The sequence below is a fragment of the Oculina patagonica genome, chromosome 9 (assembly GCF_052425735.1).
Source record: "Oculina patagonica isolate OP01 chromosome 9, crgOcupat, whole genome shotgun sequence".
NCBI classification, from domain to species: domain Eukaryota; kingdom Metazoa; phylum Cnidaria; class Anthozoa; order Scleractinia; family Oculinidae; genus Oculina; species Oculina patagonica.
Window position 1 is genome coordinate 17,042,136 of NC_135766.1, and position 19,198 is coordinate 17,061,333.

General features: G+C 38.6%; 3 protein-coding genes and 1 long non-coding RNA gene across 4 annotated transcripts in view; all 4 read right to left on the minus strand.

Moving 5' to 3' along the window:
* Positions 1-19,198, minus strand: part of LOC144666964 (uncharacterized) — a 92,905-nt gene that overhangs the window by 43,306 nt on the left and 30,401 nt on the right. The window lies entirely within an intron of this gene.
* Positions 2,277-2,717, minus strand: LOC144664985 (uncharacterized). Its single transcript, XM_078526175.1, has one exon. It carries the CDS (start codon positions 2,715-2,717, stop codon positions 2,277-2,279), a length of 441 nt encoding a protein of 146 aa, XP_078382301.1.
* On the minus strand, positions 2,520-3,688 carry LOC144665632 (uncharacterized). The gene is made up of 2 exons (XR_013572992.1): positions 3,466-3,688; positions 2,520-3,099 (listed from the first exon to the last, which is right to left on the minus strand). It is a non-coding gene; the product is annotated as an uncharacterized LOC144665632 (long non-coding RNA).
* Positions 10,578-14,694, minus strand: LOC144664986 (uncharacterized). Its single transcript, XM_078526176.1, has 3 exons — positions 14,626-14,694; positions 11,867-12,229; positions 10,578-11,408 (listed from the first exon to the last, which is right to left on the minus strand). The coding sequence occupies exons 1-3, from the start codon at positions 14,692-14,694 to the stop codon at positions 10,578-10,580; spliced, it is 1,263 nt and encodes a 420-aa protein (XP_078382302.1).

The window sequence follows — 19,198 nt, forward strand, 5'->3', positions numbered from 1 at the left end:
ACTAATTAACATAGTAAAATGTAAACAAATAGTCTCAGTACCAGCAAAGAATTACCATAACACTTTAAAATTAAGACCGAACTCAGTAATTCTTTTCTTGTTCAACGGAATAATTGTGGTACATCGAAATGTGAAGTTATTTTGACCAATGCTTAAGTTTAAGGAAATAATCACAAACGATAGTTTCTCTGTTAGAATAAACCAGCGAGAACGTACGTTAAAGAAAGCTAAAAAATACCACAATAGACCATTTTTTAACGCTACCTTCGCAGCATTAGACGATAGTTCAAGTACTTCAGGCTCCATATATCATCGGTAGACGCTGGAGATCAAGGTTAGATTTTGAGATTTTTGCATCGTGAGAACGATGAAATTGCAGTTTTATGAAAAATCTGAACAAAATCATGACCACTCGCTCAAACCCGGGATACTTGATTATAACATCGTATAGTTAAAACTGCTGTTTTATATTTTAGTACTAAGTTGCCATAGCGCTTTGTCCGTTTAGATCTCCCAGCTATTAAAAACATGGGCAAGGTATTTAGGTTCTCGACATTCGGTCGCCATTTTGTCCACGCGCAATGTTTAATACACATAGCCAAAGTCGATCAGATAAACGGCACGCCGACACCAAAGTATGCTTGTTGTTGTCAGAAGATAAAGCAAGGACTCTTAGTATCGTATACAGCAAATAAAACTTAAAACACCTTTTATTTTGAGCTGAAAATTAGGCCATAAATTGTGAAAAATATGTAAACAATCGATAGCAGAACTTCTCTGTCGTGCGCACTAGCCCATATCGACGCATGCGCACGCAAAATGCCCTCCTGCTCAGTACTGGCGGTTTGGACTCTTCGCGATTCTCTTCAGCTGTTAAGGTAGAGATGTGTTCTCAATTCTGTTCCCGGCAGTAGAATGTTTTGTGATCTTTTTATACATAGACCGTTAGGTTTGAGGATGAAATGTGCATCTTTAAAAAACATACACCGGCGACCACAAGGCACATGGGGAGTCCGTGCAGACCTGTCTTTTACTTTATTTTTTGTTTATGAACTGGTGTAACGGTAGGTTTTGCTTGTCTGTGCGATGGGGGGAACAGGCGAACTCTGAACTTGTGTAAACGAGACGACTGCGACGAAACCTGCGGGGGAAATTAGACTCAAATGCGGCACTCGCTTGCAAGGAAGAGCCGTTACACTCTTGGGTACCGGGATCTAACCACGAACTGAACGGACAGCAACAGCAACAACTCAGCTTGGTTCCAACAGCGGTTTATTCCGAGTAGTTTGTAATCGAAAAAGCATAACAAGTGCGGTTGCTTATATACGATTTGCACAAGCGTCTATTGTTAACAGAGTATAATAAGTGCGCTAACACCAAGATGTGAAAAGTAATATAAAGTCCTTTGAGAATAGCGCAACCTAATAAAAATTCAAACTTAACTTTCCGAGTTTATTGTCAAAAGTGTTCGTTGCTTGGCGGTGAAAGGTACAACTAAAATAACACTAAATTAAAACTACCGAACGAATTTAAAACTAGTGAATAGCTAGAAAGTGTTAACGAGCGGTTTCTTGCCGACCGCTCGCACCTCTGGTAAATTAAGTAACCAAACATTAATTACGTAAAGAAACTAGATGTGTCAGCAAATGTATTTATAGTTAGAACAAGATGAGTCAGCAACCAACAGGTTGTTAATTACTCTTATTCAAGTGAATAGCAGAGGCGAGATCGGCACGAGACTCATTTAGTAAGTAATCAGAAAACTAAATTAAATACTAAGAAAATGTAACACTATTTAGAAATGCGACAAGCGCGGAACTCTTAAGTAATTAGCTACAGTAATAAACCAAAACAACCGCTATTACTAAAAATAAATAACACAAAAGCTTCGGAAGTAAAAAGGAACAATCTATTATTTAAACTTTACGCCTTTTTATATTAACGACACAAACAACAGATCAACAGGTATTTTTAGCTAATGAGATGCTGTTGGCTTTTTAAGTGTTTTTGAATGAACAACAAGCTAAATGCGGTTTAACAAAGAAAAGACTTAAATGCGGGAAATTCTCTGTAACACTGGGATTTTGACCTAAATTAGCCTGGGAACTGGGATTTGAAGCCTGGAAACTGGGATTTGGACCAAAATTGGGCTGGGAACTGGGATTTAGGATCCCCCTTCAGGACCCTCCATAAAGTCAGTGACTGATCAGTCGTGTCACTTACTGATCACCTCTTCGCCATTGTAGCGTTATTGTTGTTGTTGTTTTTTAGTTAATCTATACATCATCCCTCTTGATTCCAAGCCAGTGCTGGGTTGTTGACGATGATGCCGATGAACAGCGATGTTCTGGGTTGAAGAGATTATAACGTCCAAAGTTATACTCAGCGCTACCCATACCTGGTCTTCCATCAAACTCGCAACCAAAACTTGTAGAGCTTCTATAACTGTTGATGTACCAAGATTCATCATCGCGATTGTTAGTATGTGAAGTGCAGTCGTAACACTCAATGCCCCGGATATTTATATATTCGTACCTCTTACAAACCTGGTAAAACGAGTCAAACGGGTTTTGGCTTGCCAAGTTTGCGCGAGCGTAGTCTGTGTAACTGAAACCTTCAGAATAGAAGTTGCAGGTCGCTCTCAAGTGAGTCGAGTGTCCAGCGAGATGCTGCATGCGAGACAAAGACAAACGGTGCGAGGCCCAGTCGACTTCCATGGAGTCTTCGTCTACAGGATAATCAATACTAAAGTGTGTTTGAAACAGGTCTTTGTTTTCCAGTGAGAATGACTGAATGAGAACCCAGAAAAATTCAGGCTCCGACTCCAGGTCACAGTACACTAAAAATGGCTGATTCTGAGCGTCATATACCCTGTATCTTCCTGATGTCGAGACGCCATTATTCCAGATGTCTTTACAGTTTCGTGGATATGTGGGTATCTCGCACCGCTGACCAGTGAAATCGTAAGGACAGGTGCAGTTGAATCTCACAGTCTTAGCATCACAAATTTCCCGACACACCCCCTCCTTGGAGGCAAGGATCTGGCTCGCAGCACTTGTTCACACAGATATTTTTATCCGGTAAGTATCGTCTTCCTCCCTGAAAAAGTAAAAAGTTATGATTTTCAACTTAAAGCAGTTTTCAATAAAGTGTCGAAAAACCAAGACCAAAGTAATCACTCTGGCCAATCACAATTGGCGCCAACGATCCATTGAAGCAATCAAAACGTAGTCGAAATAAAAATTTATGCGAAGGATGAATTAACAGCAACTGAAAGTTTAAGCATCCATAACATAAATCCCCTTTTCAAAATAACGATAAAACTTGAGATGGTGGCATCCCCCTTATACGTCCAAGGATTAAGTCATTTGCGAACCAAGAACTTTTGTTTTCAATGTTTATCTGATTTTGCATTGGGCTCCTGTGTGTTACCATTTGAGCTTTCTTTTAATTATTATTTCTTACCTCTACAGTGTAGCTTCTCACCAAATCATAGTACCGAGATCCTGGTTTGTGTTTTAACGCAGCTGGCTTGATCATCTCTTTGTTGACATCATTCAGCTCGCAGTTGCCTTCCACTGTATTCTGTAAATAGTTTATAGAGACACACAGACACTCGTCTCTACACTCCATGTGACACTGGGCGGCGCTCTTTGTAGTGATTCTTCTAATCACGTGACCTTCAAGAGCGCTGTCATGGACGACATCTTGATCGATGACAAACTTGAAGTGTTGGCAATGTCCTCCACATGTGGCACATCTCACGATGCTTGTTACTTTAAGGAGAATGATCAGCGACACCAATGAAAACATTTGTGACTTGATGATTTCCTAATTTGTAGATAGATTATAATTTTAATTAGCAATTGTAATGAAACAATCAATTTGCTTTACATTTTTTCGTGGTCTTGCATTTTTCAAAGATCGATAAATGTAATGATAATATACGCGCGTTCGCTTGGAATTTAAAGGAGCTACGTCACTGACAACTGGCAAAGTTTTTCAAGTTTGTCTTTTGAAATTTGTCCTAATCTTTATCAGTCGAAGCCATTCTTGGTTATTTTCGCCTTTTTATTACTCCTATTTTGTTTTTCTATGTTAGAAAACTATTATTTTGAAGTTTTTCTTCAATTTGCAAGGAATCAGAAAAATGACTTTTAGTTAAAGGAGAAGTTCACTCCAGAATGGCCATTTATTTTCTTTACGCCAATAAAAAGTTTACACAAAGATATGTTATTCTCCAGACTTTCAGCCACCTACGTTCGCTATAACCCTACGAAATCTTTCCCAAAACTCGACAACTGAACGCCGCCATCTTGGAGCTGGTAATGTATGCGTGACGTCAAAGAGCTCAGCCTGAAGTTTGGCGGGAAAATTTAAATACTCGAAACTCCTTGTTTCTTCGTAGTGGCATTTGTTTGTCAAAATGCCTGTTTGTGCAGCTCCATTTTGCTCAAACAAAGCTCCAAGAAATATACAAAACAAGGAGTTTCGACTATTAAAATATTCCCACCAAACTTCAGGCTGAGCTCTTTGACGTCACGCATACATTGCCAGCTCCAAGATGGCGGCGTTCAGTTATCGAGTTTTGGGAAAGATTTCGTAGGGTTATAGCGAACGTTGGAGGCTGAAAGTTTGGTGAATAACATATCTTTGTGTAAACTTTTTATTGGCGTAAAGAAAATAAATGGTCATTCTGGAGTGAACTTCTTCTTTAATAAACCGTGACATCGCTTCGTTAATTTTCTTTTTCCCGTATCCGATAGTGTCAGGGTCAGCGAAGGATAATTTTGTACGATTGATAGAAAACTGAAAACTGTAAAGTCTCTTCAGTCCATTCGTATAATTAACATTAAATGATGAGCCCGAAATTTATAGGAGGTGATAGTTTATAATTAAGGCCGCAGGTCAAATCAACTTCTGAGCGATTCTAGAATACAGCAATGCAATAAGATTTAGCTCTACCATACAATTTTCATGGCATCGAAAATGGCGGAGGCTGACTAAGGTTATTTCAGAGAGCTTGTCTTTAATTAGTAATTTTTCAATAAAGCTACCTTCAAATGCTGTCTGGTCGATTAACAAGAATGTATTTTGTCTACCTTATCACATGAATTTTCGCGACACGTTAATTTCGCGATTTTGAGGTGCACATATTTCGCGACACTTAAATTTCGCGATTTTGCGAAAATTTTGTATTTTGAATTACTTTAATTTCGCGTTTTTGAGTGAGAAACAATTTACATTTTCTTTGCAATATATTTTGACATGCCTTTGAATTATATAAAACGACTTCATCGAAGGAACAATAAGGTCAAAATTAACACAAACGCAGGGGGGGGGGGACATAATCTTGGCATTAGCAACAACACTTGTCACAATGTCTACAAGTGAGTCAATTGACGACAACATCCATTAACATTGATTACTGACATATGCGAGTCACTCAATATTCGCGCCATGTTATGTTCGCGACACTTATTGTTCGCGTCACTTTAATTTCGCGATTTTTTTTAGAATCGCGAAATTCGCGAAATTAACGTGTCGCGAAAATTTCATGTAATAAGGTAATTCAAACTTAAGGAGCTATGTCACAGATGCTTGGTCTAAGCTGTTCTGAAATAAGTGGTAGGCAACTAAACTCATAAAATCATTATCTTTCAACACCTAAAGGAAGATATAGTCTTAATTAATGGATTTAAATCAAACTACGACTATAAACATCGATTTTTTTGATGACTTGAAGCCTAATTTACTTTTTCAAGTTGCAATCCGTTTTCATCCGAGCCATCCGTAGGCAAAGATGCTCTTTAACACTGAATTCAGTGCTCCAATATACAATTTTTAATAAAAATAGACTATTATTTTTAGGTTTCCTGCGACACAAATACAAATTTTGGCTGTTTAAAAATCTGGGAAAATCCGTGACATAGTCCCTTTAAGTTTCACACTAAAGGCAATTCTTAAATTAAAAAGACAAAAGCTTGGATTCATGCTCGACAACAAACAATTCCATTCCGTAAAAAAGTCTTATCTTTTAATGGAACACCGGGAAAGAGACTGGACCTTATGCGTATCAATATATTTTAGCGGGACATTTAACGAAAAAGGAAATAGCAGATTTCCCAAGACTTAAATTTCGTGAATTGGTAGAAAAATTATGTTGAAAGGAAATAAAATTTCGCGACAATGTTCGAAAGACCTTCCACTAATATCAATAGGTGTTAACAAACGGATAGCCGTAGAATCGACTTGACCTGTCTTAAAACTATATCTCAGAACGATGTTGAACAGAACCAGAACTGAAAACAGGTTGGTATGTTCGTTTGCGACGACGAAAAACTTTGTAATACACAGGCCAGCATGTCCAATATGTTTTTGCTCTGTTGTATGTTTCGGATAAAGAGAGCGAGAACATGGCCAATTTATACGTAAAACGGTACAGCTAAAATGTGTAAGAGAATGCCTAAGCAGGGTAAAAAAAATTTCACGGAATTATCTCTCACGAGTCTTTAACTTCGCCATTTTTTACAAGCGCGAAAATTGAGCCCCGTAAAATTTAGTACGAATAAGATATACTCACCATCTTTATCCTATCTGTATCTGCAGTTGTGAAATTTGTCGCATTAAGTGTGAATTCTACAGCAGGTGTTTTTAATTATTATCCAGCAAAGACTGATTTGTCGCAATAAAGTTCAATAATTTTAAAAATATCAATATTAAAATATTGATATTTTTGGTAGGTATCATTCATCTTGGCATCCGACCCGCGTGAGTTATTTTGCGCAATTAAAGTTGTTAACTGATCTTAACTGGCAAAACGTTTTAGGGAATACTAATTTTCTGTAAGACTGGTAAGAAATAATGGTGCAACTTTGAACAAATTCGCGACATTCAGTTGATCGCAGATATTAAATATTAAGACTGCACCCTAAGTGAACTTCATTAACCAACAAACGATAATTACAAAATCAAAATATTCTCAACCCACAATGCCTAACCTTGAGACACAGATATTACATATTAAATGTTTAACCTCGTGTATTGTATTTCTAGCTTTCTGATTGGCTGACGCACTGCGATCAACAGCGAATAACCAGAACCCAAACTTATTTGGAAAATATAGGATGTGTTTACAATTTTCTTAGTCATAGCTAGAAATTTTAACAAGAGTGGCTAATTAATGAAGGAAAAACTTGTCTGTCAAAAGTAAACCGCAAAATGTCAAAACGTTCTTCATTTAACATACCAACCACATTTTCCCATGGTCTACACTCTTATAGCCCAAAGAAAGGACGTCAGAAAAAGTTCAAAACTCAAGTGCAAATTTTTGGTGATCAATCGCGTCTGTCACAGTTTGTAAGATCGCGGCATCTTTTCCACTTGAAAAAAATCGCGGGAATTTTTTTCGCAAGTCTTTTACTTCGTAATTTGTTTGCAATCACGAATTCAGTCCCGTCAAATTTAGTGGGAAAAAAAAACACTTACCACCTTGGTCCTATCTTTATCTGCAATGGTGATATTTGTCGCACTTAGTGCGAATCTTGCAGCAGGTGTTTAAAAATTAGTATCCAACTAAGAGTGATTAAGTTAATTAAAATTGTTTTTTTTAGCCGGTATCATATACCTATATGTTTCGCGAAGTTTTAACTTCTTTACTATAATGTAAAATTTTATCCCATCTTCAATGTAAACTATCCTCCAAAATGTTTCCTTATCACTATATGTTACCGAAATGCTATTTATCCTCTCTCCTCTGCAGACGCCGCATATTTTTTCGTACGGGCTGGGAAATGGGGAGAGATCATTTCTCATGTTTTTCGCCTTCCACCACTGAAGGAGCCTTTGTGGAGGAGAGAGTTATTTATCTGTCATCAGTATCCAAAGTCATCAATTTACAAACACTATTGTGCACGCGAGCTTCTTTTTCACAATCAGCTATATGTTTACAATTCTCTTAGTTATGGCAAGAAATTTTAACAAGTGTGGCTCAAATAATCAATGTAAATAGCCAAAATAAAATTAAAAAAATATATTTAAAAAGTAAACCGCAAAATTGTCAAAACTAATTCAACTTAACATATCGATCACATTTTTCATGGTCTGCACACCTAATAACATAGACCAAACAAATGACGTCATGTTATGTTCAAAATTCAAGTGCATATTTTTGGATATTTTATGACGTCATTTCTTTGGTCCGTTAAGCCTGGTACTTATATAATCGCTCCAATCGTTTTGTCGCCTTTGTCACTTCAACATTTTGTACCCTTGTTTCAACAGTGTCCCATCTTGCTTAAAGATGTACTGTTGGGTTGATATTGCCTTTGATAATAAGTGACCAGTATCCATAAAGGTGCATGGCGAAAGAAGAAAGCACAGGAAAATGCATTCAAAATTGATATTTACGGCAAATAAGTACCAGTTCCTAAACAGCTGAATATATTCAATTTTAAACCCAAGAAACAGGGCTGTTTTGGGGTCCTTCCTATCCGATTCCTAAAGCAATAGTTAATTGGTTGTCTTCTTACGGACGTTTTGGATGAGACGAGCTTGGGTTCAACAGCAGTTTATTGCTCCAAAGTTGTAATAAAGAAAACGTTACAATATCACTTGCTTCTATATGGTTATCTAGGTACAAAGTACAAGTCACTTTCAAATGTTAGTGATTCTTGAATAATTGATATTAAGTAGGGACCTGGGGGAACCTCCCCTTGAAAGGATCTGATGTAACACAAAGTTTCCTATGAAAACAAAGTTCATAAACAACAAAGTTCATCGTGACTAAGCGACAACGTAGTTGTACAAGTAAAAATTAAAGTTGAATAAAATTTAAATAAAACAAAAAAGCTCCGTCTTTATGCTAAGGTTAAAAGTTTTTCAACAGCTTTAAAAATGCTGAATTAAGATGAACACGGAATGTCTGAAATGCGAAAAATTCTCTTGTAACAGAAACATGGTACTGATATCATGGGAATCGACCTCGTTCTCAGGGTCTCTCTCTCTCTCCCTCTGGGTTGCGGGAAGAGAGAGGACCTGGGAACGAGGTTTCGTGGGAATTTGATACATTTAGCAATATATACAAAAACTTGTGTCATCTTTGCAGTAACACAACAAATCCTAAGCAGAAGTTTATAATTTTTTCTCAATAATAAAAGACCGTTCAATTGTAACGGTTGATAAGCGAGTTCGCAAAAGTTCGATTAAAGGAAGACGATTGTCAACCTTGTATACCGGCCCATGCTTACTGACTGATCACTTGTGTCACCAACTGATTACCTGGTACTTATTGCGACCAGAATCGTTCCCAGTCGCTCCCGAGGGAGTTTTGACTAGAACGCATTGCATCAAGGGAAGGCCGGACAAAAATCGGGGAGCGACTGGCAGAAAATGTCCTACTTTTTCTTCGCATTTCCCAGTCTTCCCCGCAACCGCAATATCATTTCTCCCCAGTCTTTAAGGTCGCGCAGGACCCTTGCTCATTAATATATTCATTAGCCAAATTTCTTGTTGGAGTGCTATCTTGTAAAGCTTTAATTCACTACATTTTGAATATCGATTCCTCTAAAATTTAATAAGGACACTCAGGGATGATGGAATTACATCATAATTGTCCTTTTACTGAGAGATGACCGTTGTCTGTGATGTTACAAGCCCTTAAAAGTTTAACTGAAGATAATGCGATTTTGTGTCCAAGTTTTCAGCTAGCACAGCGCACCAAATTAAATGATTATATAGCCTAGTGATAAATCGTAACTTCTTTTGTGCTCCCACTAGAACGGAATTTTCGATTTCAAAAACTGCTACAAGTTAATGGCTTCTAAGAGAGTAAAAATGTGAAATCTAAACTTTGAAACATGCTATCTTTATTTTGAGAAGGAAATTTAAAAATTCGCTCTAGCCAGAGCACAAAAGAGTACACCAAGTTAATGTTCCTCGCGAATCAACTATTGAAATTCTATATCGGCTGAGAAAACTTGTACACAGAATTGATGGTTTTGAGACTTCCGAAGACCTTCCGAGTCAATGTTTACAACAACGTGAGATATATTCAAAGCTGTGAATCTAATTATGATAATTTCCTATGTTCCAGCGCACGTGGCACAAAGCTGAGAACAATTACTAGTAATTACTTGTACAAAAGAGTTTAAAAACAAACATTCTCATGAATATTTCTTTTGTTGTCGGCTTTAGTCGTCCGGCAGTTCGTGCATACTCTTTAAATAAATACATACTAATGATTGCAAGGGTCCTGCGCGACCTTAAGTCTTTAAAAACAAGGGACTGAGAATGTGTCTGTATTGCGGCGGGTTTTTTTTTCAGTTAATCTACACATCATCCTTCTTGACTCCGAGCCAGTGCTGGGTTGTTGACGATGATGCCGATGAACAACGATGTTCCAGATTTACGTTTTTATAAAATCCAAAATTAAATTCAGAGGTGCCCATACCTGGTCTTCCATCAAACTCGCAACCAAAAACAGTAAAGCTTCTATAGCTGTTGATATACCAACAGTTCTGCGATCTGGAAACGAAACACTATTTTTTTTTTTTGAAATAGCTACTTGTTCAGTTTATCTACACATCATCCCTTTTGACTCCAAACCAGTGCTGGGTTGTTGATGGCGGCGCCGATGAACAGCGATGTTCAGGGTTTAGTTGACCATAAGCTCCAAAGTTATATTCAGAGCTGCCCATGCCTGGTCTGCCATCAAACTCGCAACCAAAATTTTTAAAGCTTTTGTAGCTGTTGATATACCAACATTCATCATCACGATTGTTAGTATGTGAAGTGCAATCGTGACACTGAATTCCCCGGATGTTTAGATATTCGTACCTCTTACAAACCCGGTAAAACGAGTCAAACGGGTTTTGGCTTGCCAAGTTTGCGCGTGCGTAGTCTGTGTAACTGAAACCTTCAGAATGGAAGTTGCAGGTCGCTCTCAAGTGAGTCGAGTGTCCAGCGAGATGCTGCATGTAAGACAAAGACAAACGGTGCGAGGCCCAGTCGACTTCCATGGAGTCTTCGTTCACAGGATAATCAATTCTAAAGTGTTTGTTTTTAAACTGATCTTTGTTTTCAAGTGAAAATGACTGAATGAGAGCCCAGAAAAATTCAGGCTCAGATTCAAGGTCACAGTACACCAAAAATGGCTGATTCTGAGCGTCATACACCCTGTATCTTCCTGATGTCGAGACGCCATTTTTCCAGATGTCTTTACAGTTTCGAGGATATTTGATCATGAGCTTCTCGCACCGCTGACCAGTGTAACCGTCAGGACAGGTACAGTTGAATCTCACAGTCTTGGGATCACAAATCTCCCGACACACCCCTCCCTGGAAGCAAGGATCTGGCTCGCAGCACTTGTTCACACAGATATCTTTCTCCGGTAAGTAGCGTCTTCCTCCCTGGAAAAGGAAAAAGGTATGATTTTCAACTTAGAACATATTTCAATTGTCGCAAAACCAAAAGCAAAGTGATCACTCAGGCCAGTTACAATAGGCCTTATTCGTATTCTCGGTATTGGACTGGAACTAGCTTGCAATGGAGGCTCATGCGGGGGAATGAGCCTCCATTGCAAGCTAGTTCCAGTCCAATACCGAGAATACGAATAAGGCCTATTGGTGCAAACAGTCCAGTGAACCATCCAAAACATAGTTGAAAAATCAAAATTTTTGCGAAGGATGAATGAACAACTACTGAAAGTTTCAGCACCATATAGAGTAAATCCCCTTTTCAAAAGAACGAAAAAAAAAAGGGGGGCCAAACACCTTAATAGCCCGAGGATTAAGTCATTTGCAAACCAAGAATTTATATTTTCCACGGTTATCTGATTCTGCTTTGTGTTTTCTTTATTATTCCTTACCTCTACAGTGTAGCTTCTCTCCAAATCATAGTACCGAGATCCTGGTTTGTGTTTTAACGCATCGGGTTTCATCTCCTTGTTAACGTCATTCAGCTCGCAGTTGCCTTCTACTGTATTCTGGAAATAGTTTATAGAGACACACAGACACTCGTCTATACACTCCATGTAACACTGTGCAGCGCTCTTTGCAGTGACTCTTCTAATCACGTGACCCTCAAGAGCGCTGTCATGGACGACATCTTGATCGATGACAAACTTGAAGTGTTGGCAGTGTCCTCCACATGTGGCACATCTCACGATGCTTGTTATTTTAAGGAGAATGATCAGCGACGCCAGTGAAAACATCTCTTGCTTAGTGAATTCCTAAATTGTAAATAAATTATAGCTGTCATTAACAATTGTAACGAAGCAATGAAATTATTTGCTTTTGCTTTATATTTTGGTATTGGCGCATTCTTCATTTTGTGTCTTTTGTAATGTACATTTATGTTGACAAGTTTGAAGAGCACCGCTCCAATATTCCAAAGGATATTCTTGATTTGGTGCTTTATCTTTTTGTGGAACAATTGATGACGCCATCACGTTCCTCATTTGCATAATACAAAGACGTCAATAACTCTCAAACGAAAGAAACTCCATTCTTCTTTATATTGAAAAGCCTTTTAAAAAAGCTGCAATTGTTTTTTTTTTTACCTCATAGCCACTTAAAGTCAATTCCCATTTAACTGGAAAACTTAAAGGTGTGAAATGAAGCAAGACAACGACTAATAACGGTCTTATCTTTTTATGGAAGGCCGGAAAGAAGACGACCTTGAAGAAAACATACAGTGTAGCGAACACACTGCCTTGTATCACCCCATCCTTAGCTGAACCCATGCCTCCTTTCGGCGCCTATTACAGTAGGAGTTTTAGATGCACAGGCGGTCCCAGCAGCCCCAGAGGGATGTTGAGCAACAGAAGGCTAGAAAAGCATTACTTGGACATGTCAGGGCTTCTCCATATCCAAGCGGTGCAGATTCAGCGTTTAACAAAAAGTTGTTTATAGTGGTCATGCACTAAGCTTCTTATCTCTTCGAGATAGCTAGTTTACAGGCATGCCACTGAAACAGAGGAAACAATTTTTTTAATGAATATAACATAGTTAAAAATCCCAACTAGCAGGAGGCAGACCAGTTGGCTATATACACAGCGTGACCGAGGATTTGAACTCGGGACGACCAAGAAACAAATCCAGCTAGTGGCAGGGTTTGAACCCGGGACCTTCGGATTACAACAACAGCGCCCTAAACCACTCGGCCACACTGCCTCCTGTTTTCTTGTAGCCGTCTAATTACAGACCGCCTTGCTCTTGGAGCAACCCCGATATCGGACAGAAACCGAGTGACAGACCTGCCAGCAAAACCACGGCACCCAACCTAAACTGAATAAACACCGCATGTCCACCCACGACCTTGGCACTGATTGTTCCGATCTGCGTACCTGGCCATTTTTCTCTCATATGCCGATTTCACGTTGCTCTTCCGTGGCACAGTTAACTCAACCAAAACAATGGTCTTGTCGGCCCACAGTAAACTCAACCAAAACATTGGTCTTGACGGCCCACAGCACCAGATCAGGGCTATGTAGATCTACTAGCATCTTCCAGTTATCACGGCTTGACACCATAGGCATTTCCTTCCTAGCAGTCTTCTGCTTGGCCCTTTCACCTTTCCTTTCGAACAAAATCCCCCATCTCGGTAGCTCAGTCACCTTGCTTTGACACGTGCACTGGTTCTCGAAAGCTGAGGCAAGGACTTCTAACACCTGGTTGTGCCGTCAGGTATACTGATGGAGCGACTTCTCTCACCTGGCAAGAATGTGTTCCAGAGTTCCCGTCTTGCCACAGGTTGTACAAGCCCGTGACTCACTCATCTCCCAGTTGCACAAGTTAACGGGGGTTGGAAAAGGTTATACACCGAGCGCAGAAGCATGCTGATCCTAAGTGATTCCATTGTCCATAGGTCTGACCACTTAACCCGTCCGTTCTCAACTGCCTCACAAGTGGTCCATGAAACCTTCTGTTGCCCCACTGCAACAGAAACCCGCCTCTCTTCTTCAACCCGATGAAGCTTATTAACTTTAAGCTCAGATTAAACAGCTTATAGGAGTACCAACCTCCAAGGTCTGTCACCTCGTAGTATACTTGGATTTAGAAAGTGTCAACTCTTACGCGCCATAATACTTCATGCACCCACTATGGGGCATAGAAGAAATCCAAGGCTTTCTTAATCAGCTTGTGTGGTACAGTGCCATAAGCATTGGCTAGATCCAGCCAGATTATCTGTAGGTCTTTATTCTCACGCCTGGCACTTTGGATGGCATTCCAGATCATCAAGACATGCTCCAAGCAGCCAGGAAATCCTGGTACGATTGGTACTGCAGACGTTTGGACAGATGTGTCGATAAAGCCATTCTCCAACACAAAGGTTGTTATTCTCCTCGCCAAAACACTAAATAAGATCTTTCTCTCCGCATTCAGGAGTGATTTTTATTTATGTTATTAGCCTGAACTGGCGGAGACTCTCTGAATTATTTTCCTTGGGAATGTAGATACCATCAGCAATGCACCACTCCCCAAAGACTGTTTATGGTTTCCACATCAACTTCAACAACCTCCACTGGATCTTGAACACGCGTGGACAATTCTTGTATAGTTTGTAAGTGATCGCATTGATCCCAGGAGCACTACTAGCCTTTGCCTTTCTTATAACTTCTTTTACCTCTTCCCACTTAAAGTCGAGAGTGTGAAATGGGCATCCTGGTTCGGCAGGACGCACCAGCCCTCCCATTTCTGGAAGAGGTTCGTCCTTCGCATGGTTGCCATAGGCATTTCACAGATGGTCTTCCAATTTGCTCTGAGGGACCTTCAGGCTGCCACTCTTGTCCTGTTCGAATGGGCTCTAGGCGAAATTTTATGCATTCATAAAGCACTTCTTCTTCTTCTTCTTCTTGCGCACATACTTAGCTCTAGATATGGTCTTGATTCTCTTTCTAATGTCATCCAATAATACTAAAAAACCGTCACGCTCATGGAACTGCGAGACCTTCAATCTGTTTCAACCCCCGCAGTTCTTACCTGACTTAAACTTTGGCCGCCTGTCGTCTATTTGCTTGCTGCAGCCTTGCCTTCGCCTTATCCTCCTCAACTCCAAACCGCTCAGAACAGAAGTTTTACATTGCCGTCTCAAATATCCCTAGCTTTGCGATATTTTTTCTCTCTGTTGTATGTTTTGCATAAAGAGAATATGAACATGGCCAATTTATATTTAAAACGGTGCAGCTAAGGTTTGTAAGAAAATTCCACAGCATGGTGATAATTTCGCGGGAATTTAAGTTTGCCATTTTTTTTGGCAATGTTGAAAATTAAGCCCCAAGAAAATTGGCTAGTATAAGGGACACTTACCTCCTTTATCTTATCTTTATCTGCAGCAGTGTGATCTGTTGCACTTAGTGCCTTTATTCAACTGAGTGAGTTTTCGCAATAAAGTTAATTAAAAATGTTGTATTTCGCCGATATAATCTTCCTTACGCTAAATTTTGCTTTTTAAACCCCTGAAACAGAGATATTACTTATTAAATTTTTAACTTTGTTTATTGCATTTCTTATCTAACTTTCTTATTGGCCCTTGCACTGCGATCAGCAGCGAAAAACCGCAGCATAAGCTTATTTGGAAAATATGGAAAGTGTTTACAATTTTCTTAGTCATAGCAAGAAATTTTAATCAGATTGGCTAAGATACGTAATGTGAATAGCACTTATCCGTCAAAAATAAACCGCTAAAAGTCAAAATTAACTCTATTTAACAAATCGACCACCTTTTTCTATGGTCTATCCTGTTATAGACCATAAAAATTACGCCATAAAATGTGAGCAGGTTTTTGGACATTAAATGGCGTAATCTCTATGGTCTACAACAGCGTACACCATGAAAAGATATTGGTTTGTTTTTTTAACAACACGGAAAATGTACCCGGCGAATTAGATGGAAAGTAAGTGCGAAATTGTACTCGTATGTCACAGCTCGTAAGATCGCATTTTTTCCACTTCAATAAATTTCGCGGGAATTTTTTCACGCTAGTCTAACCTCGCGATTTATTCATTTTTTTTTTTAATTATTTTGTTTTGCAATCTCGAAAATTAAGTCCCCAGAAAATTAGTTTGTATAAAGTACACTTAACACCTTTATCCACCTTTATTTGTTTCTCTTAGTGTCTGTAACAGCTGTTTTTAGTTAGTATCCAACTAAGAGTGATATTTCGCAATTAAGTTAATTAAAATTGTTGTTTCTGGTCGGAATCATCTACCTTACTTTTTTGGCTAAATTTTGATTTTTTAAACATAATGTAACATAATTTCAAACCCATCTTTAATAAATCCATCTTTAAGATATGTTTTTCTTATCGCTTCATGTTACCAAAATGCTGCTCACGCGAGCTTTGTTTTCACAATCAGTTTCGTATTTCCAGCAATATTCCTGGGTCGCAATAGAATGGCGCTCTAATTTGTTATTTCTACATTGACGTTCGTAATCTACTTTAGAAAGTTGCTGTCAATATAAATGGACGGATAATTAACTGCTGTAAAATTTAACTTCGATCGTCTTGAGAAACTGTTATGGATTTCGCGTTTACGAGTACAGATATAAGGAAACTATAGTTTAAAAATGTATTTACCACTGATGTGCTTTTTGAGTACAATATAAATAGCTAAACAAATATTTTAACTTGAAAACAAACTTGTTGAAAATCCCAACTGGCACGAGGCTTACCAGTTGGCCATTTACAAAGCGTGGAGGAGATGAATTCGGAAAGTGAACTAAAAGTAGCTGATAAACCCAAAGGAACTTAAACGTACCTTTAGCTGCCTTGTGACTCTACCACAAACAAGATGTACGGCTAAAACTTTTGTTGTTAAAAGTAAACAGATGTTCTTGGCATCCGACCGAGGGTTTTTGCGCGTAATTAAAGTTGTTAATTGGCAAAACGTTTCGGGCAATACTAATTTTCAGCAAGACAGACTGGATGGACATTATGGCGCAACGGCGAATAAACGTGCGACATTCATTTGATACTATAATAAGTTTTTTCTTTAAAAAAGCTTAATTGTTGTCTAGTTTTGCGAAATGTTTCGGGAATGACCCCTTCATCAGTCGCAACGTTCGAAACCGTTGAGCGACAATCCTTTAACTGATCACGGTTATTTAAAAGTCGTAAGACTGTATCCTAAGTGAACTTCAACAAACGATGATTGCAAAATCAAAATTTTTACCCTGCAAAACCTATTCTGGGGACAGAGATATTATTAAATGTTTAAGAACGACTTTCAGCAGATTTCAATCAAAAAATTGAATTAGCGGCAGAAATTGGAAAAATCGATTTCCCTCATTTTTTTGCCCACAAATAGCCTTGAGCTAGCCTTGAAATTTGATGTAGTTTTTTTCGTCTTAAAGCGCTTTACATCCGTGAAAAACAAGAAAAAGGAATTTCGCCCACAAGATCGCCAAAAATGGCCGAATGCAAAGCTAAAATTTGGCAAACTAAGTTTTAATTTAGTTCGCGTGCAAAGAAATACTTGAATTTTTGGATACGTTTTCTTAAAAGGCAAGGTATTCAGCTTCTAAAAATAGGTAATAACTTGACTTGAGCGTCATTCGAGAATTAATTACAAATTTTGTAAAACTACCATTATTTACTTATGGGAAAATCCCTAATTTATTGATAAAGTTCAGAATTTTTTTTCGCCATGTGCCTTAACTCCAAATTTCTTCAAACTTCGGCTGTGGAACCCTTTTATGCTGTTATAAATTATGTATAAAATTCAGCTTGGGTTCTCTTTCGAGAGATTTTCGAGGCGCCGCTGAATTAACCAAATGTTAACGAAATTATCAGCAAATGTAAACAATGGTTGCTGGTTGTTCATTTCAGCCGGCTTGTTGAAACATCCAATACATCTTTTGAAATTCCTTTACAAACATGTCTCCGTTCTTAAGATATAAATTGGTTCTTAAAATTAAAATATCATGGCAAAAAAATTCATTCTTGGATAAAACACTGTCATCGATAGAAGAAATATTTATTTTACCCGTACGACGGTAATTAATTTTGTGGTCGGCATTTCGTGATTTCTGTAGATTCCTTGTCGCCGTAATGTAAACAGTATGTGTAAAACTGCTTCGTGAACGAACACTGTTTAAAAAGGATGGCAAGATTATTTAATGTATTTGGCAGATAAGATGCTAATAAAATGCTTACCTTTAAAACACGATACGTAAAACACATCACACAGGATACTTTGGCGTACTTTTTACATTTGGTCGTTGATAATGATCTTGATTGACGTTTACAAATTAGAAAACCTTGATACTAGCGCGGGAAACGCTTAGAATGCGAGTTTGAAGGAAACGTGTTTTTTATCATTATTTCTGTATGGAAGCGAAGTGTTCTTTTAGCGCTATTGTCGGAGATTCCTGCACCTACGAGCGAAGAGATAAGGCGAAGAAGACAGAAGTTATTCCGTTGTTATACTGTACTCGAGAAATAGCGGGACATAAGTCTACATGGGGGATCTCAGATGTCGAAACAGAGGTTGATTTGATTCTTGCCAGAGCAGCAGTTTTTACCTTTCCTGAAAACATTGGTCAGTTCACTATTTGTACCTACCACCGATCTTCCTCGGGAACTGGATGGCGCCGTGGATCTCAGCGATGCCAGGTTCCTGAGAAATTATCGGGCCATAGCGAAGATAGAAGATGGCCTAAAGCAGAGAGAGGCCTTGGAAAACGGGGAGCAAAGATGATACATCGGAGGACAGGTGTATTTGTTGCCGTCGGATCAGGTTTGTACAGATTACAATGAACATACATTGCTATTAAACAAGTAGCAATTTCCTTTACAAACTAAAGATCATTTTCGTAAACAAAAGATTCATACTCCGAGGGATATGCCAGCCTCGTCACGTGACTTTGTTGTCAAAAGTAGTTCTTCTTATCACACGGGAAAAACAAACACTGATGACAATGTCCCATTCAATGTTAATATTGATGTGAATTTTTATTTGTTTTAGGTGTTTGTCGTAATTGTCGTATTTTACTTTCAAAACTCGATTGTGAAGCAAAATCTACAACAGAAAGCAGAGAGGCACTTGCTGAAGAGCTTAGTGACAAAACAGAAGTGCTCGTCCCCATGGAGAATCTTACCATCGTGAGTCTCTAATACTGAGCTCGTTTTACCTTTTTTGTACTGAGCGTGGTTAACAGTGTAAACCAATTCTAGACAAGATACTACTAGTGTAAA